Raw genomic sequence first — 9,139 nt, forward strand, 5'->3', positions numbered from 1 at the left:
CCTGCACTGCAGCCACGACAGCCAGACAGACTCCACCAATCGGTTTATTGACACGCCAGGAAGCCAATAGTATTCGGGATATGTCCAGGGGCCAATCAGAGTGGAGTGTATTAACTGGAGAGGCGGGCGTAGAGGCAAAGGTTGGTTGAGGGCGTCGTGTTTACTGCTGTCGCAACTGCGCTGTTCCCTCATGACAACCCTCCCTCGGAATGGATGTGAGGAGAAGCCCGCATTCATATTGGCGGCGGAGGGAGAGGTTCTCCTCGACAGAAGAGCCCGGCTGGAAATCATCTGAATTACTGGCAGCATCTACGTCATCAAGAGTTTAATAACACCAATACAGTATCAGTATTCCTCCTGTCGCTGCTCTAGCAAAGGCTGTAGGTGTAGGTGGACCAGAGAAAGAAAAGAAGAAAAGGATATCAGTTTGACATTATTATGATTAAAATCATTATAATACTCCTGTAACATTCCTGGGATGCAGTGTGTCTGTGGTAGGTTACTAAATAGTGAGTTTGTTTGTTTGTTTGTTTGTTTGTTTGTTTGTTTGTTTATTTATTTATTATTATTTTGTATCCCTTTGGCTGTGGAATTTGTATAGTATCCTTCTAAAATATATATATATATTCGGATAAGAAAGAAAGAAAGAATTAATTATTTCTTTTCTTTAAAGAAAGAAAGAGTGAGTTGGCCTATGCAAATTTGGGAAAATAATTGAATAATGCTTTTATTTATATAGCAGTGGTTAGGGAAAGAGGCCTTCAAGTCAACACAAAAAGCAAGCTTTATTATTTTGAGTACGAACTAGTAACACAGAGAGCAAATTATGTGTCACATTTTCGGTATGTGGAAGTGTGGACATCTCATTGCAGTAGTGTGGCTCATCATTTTATTTGATATGAGGTTTGATCTGCCCCCCGCGGTTCTAGCAGGCCAGCTCACATTTGAATAGCCAGTAGCTTACAACACGACAAAATAAGTATACATGATAAGATAGCTTATGTAAAAACAGGAAGAAGTCATCAGTGTTTTACATGTAATGCAAATGACGATTGTATTCACCTGAAATTCAATACAATAAGCTTAAGGATGCCACAGGCAAAGATGTCATTGTTCCTTCCTGTCTTTGTAATTGTCGTTGGATGTTGTTATGCCAAAACATCTCAACAGAATTTGGTTCCACTACTATTCTGAGTGTGAATACTCCCCCCAGCTCATATGCATCAGGCACTGTGTGAACATAATGTACACACATCTTGCACGCACACGCACACGCACACACACACACACACACACACACACACACACTCTCTCTCTCTCTCTCTCTCTCTCTCTCTGTCCTAGCTCAGCGCTGGGAGCACTCTCTTTAATCACATTGCCATTGATTAGCCTAATGGCATCCCATGCCGCGGTGCACAGCGGGCCTCTGCCTGCCCACACTGCATCAAGGTCAGACAGGGGGCTCTAGGGAGAGAGAAGGAAGCCGTGCGTTCAAGCCCTTTGTCCCTCTGTTGTTTGAAGATGGAACACGGCCTTGATGGATTGGCTCAGAATAATGACACTCATCACAGTGTCCTGAATGGAGCTCTTTAACCAAGTTGTCAGGCCTCTATGAGCGTCTTCTGTCCAATGATAACCTCTTTATGTGGGTTATGGTCAGATATCCATACACATTTCTCTTTACGTTAGAAAGAAAAGGACCAAAGAAATAATCAGATGAAATGTGTTTAATGCATTCAAAAACGAACATGTCTTAGTACTTGGCTTTCAGCAGCATTCATCCATGGCTTACTACGGATTAAAAATATTGGAAGTTATTTTGGCACATTCCTTCTGTTCTTCTGAGGACGTACATGAGATTGCACCTGGTCTCTGCAAACTAAGATTTTGTGTTCCTTGCATTCAATTAAAGTGCCGTGCCATCCATAACACCTGCCGTGCCGTGCCGTCTCAATTCAATTATCATTTAGTGCGACATTTACATTTCCACAAGTGACGTAGACGTCATTAAACCGTCATTTGGTCCTGAAATATACTTCAGGGGTGTCATTTTTCTGCCTGCAATTACCTTGGAAAATTTAATGGGGATGTGCAAATGTGCTGTGAATAGCTGTGGCCATGGTGACACAGTCAATCTTCTCCCCTTCTGTGCAGCAGTGTGATGTGGCACTTTAGTATACAGCATGTCCAGGTACAACGCTTGTGACAGGGTGACTAGACATCCAAACATCTTACAGTAAATACAATCTAACAATGTAACATTGTAATCTAACAATGTAACATTCAAAACGTTTTCTACTAATGTTATCAAGCACACATAGTGAAGAAACAGAGTAGCGATTACATTCTAAGTTTCATTGGCATTGGATCAAATTTGGGATGAATCTCGGATTAGAGATCAGCTCTGGGATCAGAAGAGGGCTATTTTCACACATAGTATAGTACAACTTAAACCTCAATAAAAGGATGTTGAGGTGATCGTCCTTCTTTCTCCTTTTTTTGTTTTGGAGAAAAAATTACTTTTGGTTTCATTGGTCATAACAGTAGTTTCAAATATCCGTCATGGGCTGCTCTATTGAATTTTGTGATTATTTCAAAAGCGAAATTAATATAAGCAAACGGTTCATTCCCTGCTATCATTTCAGGTAACAGACATTGCCCTCTTATTTTCAGTCATCCATCAGTCTTTAATGTGACAAACTTTCCATCGTAACATTTGGCACAATGGCTGAGTGAGCAGAGCCCACGTAGCTTTATGATCTAATGTGGAAGTGTTGAGACTGCATGTCTGCTTCATGTTTTTGTAAAAGACACTCACTGAGTCCAATCCCATTTGTCTCTTCTTCTCTTGCCTCTCTATATCTTTTATAGGCCTAAACGCTGCCTACGCATTCTTTCATTTCATTATCTTGCACATTGCATGACCACAAACATTACAAACCTTGCTAGCAACCTTCTGTTACCATACCTATTGATGTGCATATCTTACAAGGCAAATATTGTACATACATCTCAATAGCAAAGACTATTTATACCTTTTTCCTTGTGGCACTTGTCAAGGGTTCCTATTTGAGAAACCCTCAAAATTCTACAACAAACAGCAAATACCCTAGAACTCCAGATCTAGAACTCCAGATCTAGCATAGCTGTTGTCACGAAATGATCACAGTCACTCAGTGAAAACCTAAAAAGCCGTGAAAATAATTCAGGAATAAAAGGAACCCCATGCAGCATATTGCAAAAACTAGCTTTGTTTGTTTTTTTCATTTCTATGCTAAAGAGGAGCAAATATCAAAGTTAATAGTCATCCCTGTTGGGTAAGATAAAAAGAAAACAGAAAACAAATGAAACGCCATTGATTGTGATCACGTCCGTAAAGTCCCTATAACTAATATTGTGTCCTTGTGATTAGAATCATTCACTGATTACTCCTCCCCCTCTTTGTCGTTCCATCGCACCCTTCCTCAAATCACAGCAGCAGGGAGCTGGGCAGGTCTACTTCTTTAGGTGGTCTGTCTCCACCAGGACCAGCTGAGAGTCCTTGGCCACCTCCAGCAGAGCCTCCATCTCTGGGCTGTCTACGCTCACCAGCTCGCCCTCCTCCACCTCCAGGTGCACACCCAGCCCATCTTCCTCGCCTGCCAGCAGGCCGCTCTCTGTCTCGGCCACCTCCACCATCTCTGTGTTGTGCACCACCTCCTCCTCCCCGTCCCGGATCTTCTTCACGTGGAAAGTGAAGGGGGGCACACGGTACACGGTGGTGTGGGAGCGAGCGTAGACCGTGTGGTCGGGGGTCAGGGACTTGGTCAACTTTTCTTTGGAGGACGTCATTTTGGCCTTGCGCTCCGTGTTGGGGGTCATGCGGGAGCTGAGCTTGCCCATCTTCTTCTCCAGGCTGTGCTTGGTCTTCTCCAGGTTCTCGCGCGTCCTCAGTCTCGTCTTCTCCAGGTTCTCGCGGGTCCTCTGCTTGGTCTTCTCCATGTTCTCTCTGGTCTTTAACTTGGACTTCTCCATGTTCTCTTTGGAGAAGGCTTTCTTTATGTTGTCCACACGCTCCTTGCTGGTGCGCTTGATACGCTGGGCGCGAGACTCCTCGATGATCTCTTCAATCTCCACCTCCTCGTCCGAGTCGAGGTCGACGTGGGGCTCCTCTCCTCCCTCCTCAGGGATCTGCTCCAGGCCCTCCACAGATCCTTCAGCCACTGTCTCTGCCTCCTTGGTCTTGGAAGCTTTCGGTGCCTTCATGTTATCCTGTGGAGACACAAGAGAGACAGAGAGAAAGGTTAGGGAAAATAGGAGAAATGTGTAGCCACATAGCAGCATTAGCCTGCAAATTGGTGAGTGGAGAAGATGTATTAAGGTCTCGTTTAGGCAGAGCAGTCATTACAACTAGGATCTGATTTCATTTACATGGTCATTTTCCCATTACATTAAGGAAACACAATCTATTAATTGAAGCAAATATTTAATTTGACATTTACTGTGAGGCTACTCATTCATATAAAAAACTAAATGTTATATATATATATATATATATATATATATATATACCGGTATACACATGTATCTATGCATGTATGTGTGTATATATATATATCTATATATATATATATATATATATATATATATATATATACCGGTATACACATGTATGTATGTATGTATGTATGTATGTATGTATGTATGTATGTATGTATGTATGTATGTATTAGTGTAGAGTGCCATCTAGTGGTGATGCTGGTGGACCAAGCTGTTGCCAGCAAGCCACTGGAGGCTACACAGTCATTTCATAACATTCTTAATGAGAACTGAGAGTGTGGTTGAATATCTTCCAAATGATCCTAAAGCCATGGAGCGTTAAACAAAACCTGCCATATGTGAGTTTATAGTCATACTGAAACTTAAGCCAACTTAGCCACAGGTGCATTTCCTGCCATTTGTGGTTCTACCAAACTCTCAGTCACACACTTGCATAATGCAGTAGGTGACTAATCCAAAAAGTTAGCCAAAGGGTAGCCCTGTTTTTCAGAATCTTTTCATGCAAAAACATTAGCCAAAAACCAAAAACCTAGTATAGAGTATACCCGCTAAATATGAATTCTAAATGTAATTTATTTTAAAGCTGTAGGAAAATGTTTCGTTATCATAAAACATTGTTGTGTGATTTTGAGCTATGGAGAGAAATGGCAAAAAAATCATGCTGCAAGTTAAAAGAAATACATACTGTACATGCAGTTCATATGCATATACATGCAGTTCTACCTTTCAGATGCACAACCTGCTTTCCTTTCACTGCAAAGACTTATGTGGTTAGTAAACAAAGAAGTTTCACTTTTACACAATTAGGCCTATATCTCAGCAGTCTCACATTTGACAGAAAATGATCTATGTAAGAACAGAAGTAGCCATCTGTTTGCTCTGTGTAAAAAAATACTATATTTAGCAAGTCAGGAATCTTCTGTGTTATTCACTGTGTACAGTAGTCAAGCAGCCCTAAATTGCAGAACCAATAGTCATATCATTACACGTTTACTTCTCCCTAGTGTTATACCACCCCCTTGTGGGAAAAGGAGGCTACAATTTCACACTGCCCACACTGGCCAGACATCTGTTTTCCCACAAAGAAGACAGATGTCTCCACCCTATATGGTTAATGAACTTGTTTAAACAACCAAGTGGGTAAAACATATGTCCATTGCTATCAGTTTTCCATTGACGGCTGACATTCTGACAGCTGCCTCTCATTCAGTGCTGCAGCAACAGTCATATTTCCACAATGTTAGTGAGGCACAAGGCTGTCAGTGCGGTGGCAGATATCCACAGAGGACTACTGTCATGTTAAGAATGTTTTGCCTCCTACTTCCCTGTCTTAATCCCAGACAGCATGTCTTTGACCCCGCCCCCAGAGGGATCTGTGGTCCGGTCACCGCAGCACACCTCGCAATTATCTTCCCCTAAAATACCACAGCTGAACTATGAAGCTTTATCTTTCACCAGAACTCTAGATACAGTCATTGTTGTAATATCTGAAAACAAGCACAAGTGTTTCCATGGGACTGAGGGAGTCGCATGCCCTTTCTCTAGCAGATGCCAATTATAATGTGAATTAGGGTTTTGACTGATATGGGGTTCTGAAGGCTGATACATTTTTGTATTGAAACTACTGGTCGCTAATATATTGTGCTGATTTTCAATAGCCTATCTTTGACCATTTTGATAACTGCAAAATGACAAGAACCATTTTTCAGCAGGGGTGTGTGATATTGGGATCATGGTGCGAATAATGGTACAGGTTGACAGCAGGGAGTGGATAATTTACAACCTGATTTTTTAGAAAACAAACCCCCCCATCAAAAAATGAACAAAATCACAAAAACATTTGTCCACCCTTGTTGTCTGCAGGGTTCTGGCCGTGAAAACCCCTGAAAGTTTTTACAGTTGACGATGGCCTTGAAAGTACCTGAAATTAAAACACTGTAGCCTATAGTGCTCAAATTCATCAATATGCCTCGACTCCGCTCACTGCTAGCATCAACACTTCACTTCCTGTAGGAAAACCACATGATGCATATCTGCTTTGACATAACGTCAGTTTTTTAAATGTTGGCCCGCAGGAGATGGATTCAGTTCAAATCCATCTCCTCCATGCTTCCTCCGATACATATGTCAGTCACTTCTTTTCCCCTGACAGCGAGGAGTTTCATTGGCAGGACGTGGCACGTGGGCAACCCGGCTGCGACCTGGTATAACGCCAAGGCGGGTAATAGTCCCACCCAGGCACCGTGACAATGTCACCTTCTGCTTCAGTCAAACGTGACAATGTGTGGCGGAGCTTAGGGTTAGGCAAGGGAAAGCCACTTGGTGCGTGTTACTTCTGTTCTTACTGAAATGCGTGTTAAAAGGAACCAATGACACATCCTTTGCATAGGCTACATTAAACTGAGACCACTGACGCTTTTACAGCAACTGACAGTGGCAGGCTGGTAGCAGGGCACTGCTGCCAAGGTGGCCTTAGGGATCTCAGGGCGTCACGGTCAGTGGGAGGGGCAATGGCGGCCATGGCCTCCGTGAAATTAGCACCCTGTGTGAGATGCTCTCATGTTTGACTGAAGCAGACACATGTTTGGCCGTGATACTGGGCTGGCTTGGGAGGATCATGCTATTCCCCCCAGTTCCCCTCCCCCCTGAACAGCCCCCGCCCGACTGACCAGAGACACATACCCTTAATCTGGCTTCCCACCTGTAGACACAGCCAATTTGTGCCTGCATGGATGCCCGACCGAGCCGGAGGTAACACAGGGGCTTGAACCTGCGACCCTCGCGTTGGTAGGCAGGGAATCTACCACTGCACTACCCGGATGACCAATAAACAGTTGAATAAGGCAGCAATGACCTTTCAACTTAATCACCATCGCACATCACCGGATGAGATTTATGCATCACCTCTGACACATGAAAGTATCTTAGTCTTCACATCTCATTTGAAGCATAATCACTCTTCCTCCCCCCACCTGGTCCTCACCTCGAATTAGATCATACCTTGTTCTCCCCCATACGGAATAGATTGACTATGCATTTATGTAAAAGTAAGGGGCAGGAAAAGGGTTCGTATGCGTATAGGGGCAGTGTGTGTGTGCATCTGTGTATGTGTTTTAGGAGATGAAATATAGACATAAAGCCATTTAGTCTAATACTGACTCTTAAAAGCTTGTTTGTGTGACAAAATCTGCTGATGATGTGAGATGATTTCTCTCTCTTTCAATACAATTCCACCTGTTTTGAGAATTTTCTTGAAAGAAGCAACAATATCTTCAAATGAGGCTGATCACTCCAGGATCAAGGCTTCATTCAAGAAAACTGTTTTTTTTTTTTTTATCTTTATTTAAGATCCCCATTAGCTACAGCAGAGCTGCAGCTATTCTTCCTGGGGTCAAACAACTTGCATAGTTTAAAGATATCACATACAAAATTTACATTCTGTACAAAAAAATACATTCTGTACAAACGGTACAATTTCTGATATTACATACATACATACTGTACCTTTCAAGATATTGCATACATCAGAATGACCTACATACCATTACAGATGTGTAGAATATACATAAAACTACATCACATATTATGTATACCTTTATATATATACCATTACCATATCTTATATATATAATTATATATATAACTATTACCATCACCATATACTATATATTAGTTATGTACATGCTTCAATATGCTCTATATATATATATACACATACATACATACATGTTGAGAAGTTGATTTGCTTTTGAAACAAGTGAAATAATCCCCCCCCACTGGCAAATTGTTTTCATATGCCAATATGAAAACATATGGCAATTACTAGTCTAAGAGACACGAGTAACTTGTTCCATAAAAAAAAAGATTTTATGACTATTGTTGGATAATATTCTTTTCTTCCCCAAAAGGTAGACACCTGTCAGATCACGTGTGAGCAGAGTATCTCCTCAGGCAGGTCAAATATTGTCACATGATCCTATCATAAAATGGACCTTGCTTCCTTATCTGGCCTGTGTATAGGGTGCGGGGCCGTTCCGCCCGCTCTGTGTGCGTTTATTTTGGGCTGGCCTTTCCCTCTCCCTGGATTCCATCTACCATTCTCTGGCTTCTGGCCACTGCAACATTCAACAACCTACAACACCCCACCCCTCTGCAGGGCAACAGATAAACAAGGGCTCTGTCGCCGTGGCAACCACCTCCAGCAAATATCCCCATGGTGGGTGGTGAAGTTTAGCTGGATAAACAGCTGACATCTCCATAACAATACAGCTCAGCTGCAGTGGGCAGATTACAACTAAAATAAATACTGTGACTGCTCTGCCATCTATACTGTGTGTCACAGAGCACACACACACACACACACACACACACACACACACACACTGCTCTGCCATCTATACTGTGTGTCACAGAGCACGCACACGCACGCACGCACGCACGCACACACGCACACACACACACACACACACACACACACACTGCTCTGCCATCTATACTGTGTGTTACAGAGCACACACACACACACACACACACACACACACACACACTGCTCTGCCATCTATACTGTGTGTCACAGAGCACACACACACACACACACACA

At 42.6% G+C, this 9,139-nt stretch overlaps 1 protein-coding gene across 1 annotated transcript in view; it reads right to left on the reverse strand.

Annotated features, from left to right (window-relative positions):
* Positions 1-1,762: 1,762 nt before the first annotated feature.
* The window catches only part of LOC310787250 (caveolae-associated protein 1-like), a 27,356-nt gene continuing 19,979 nt past the window's right edge, over positions 1,763-9,139 (reverse strand). Inside the window, exon 2 of the mRNA XM_083648620.1 lies at positions 1,763-4,251. Within this exon, the coding sequence (XP_083504746.1) occupies positions 3,496-4,251 (756 nt within the window). The 3' untranslated portion in view covers positions 1,763-3,495. The remainder of the gene's footprint in view (positions 4,252-9,139) is intronic.

Source organism: Poromitra crassiceps (assembly GCF_964638095.1).
Source record: "Poromitra crassiceps genome assembly, chromosome: 13".
NCBI classification, from domain to species: Eukaryota; Metazoa; Chordata; class Actinopteri; order Beryciformes; family Melamphaidae; genus Poromitra; species Poromitra crassiceps.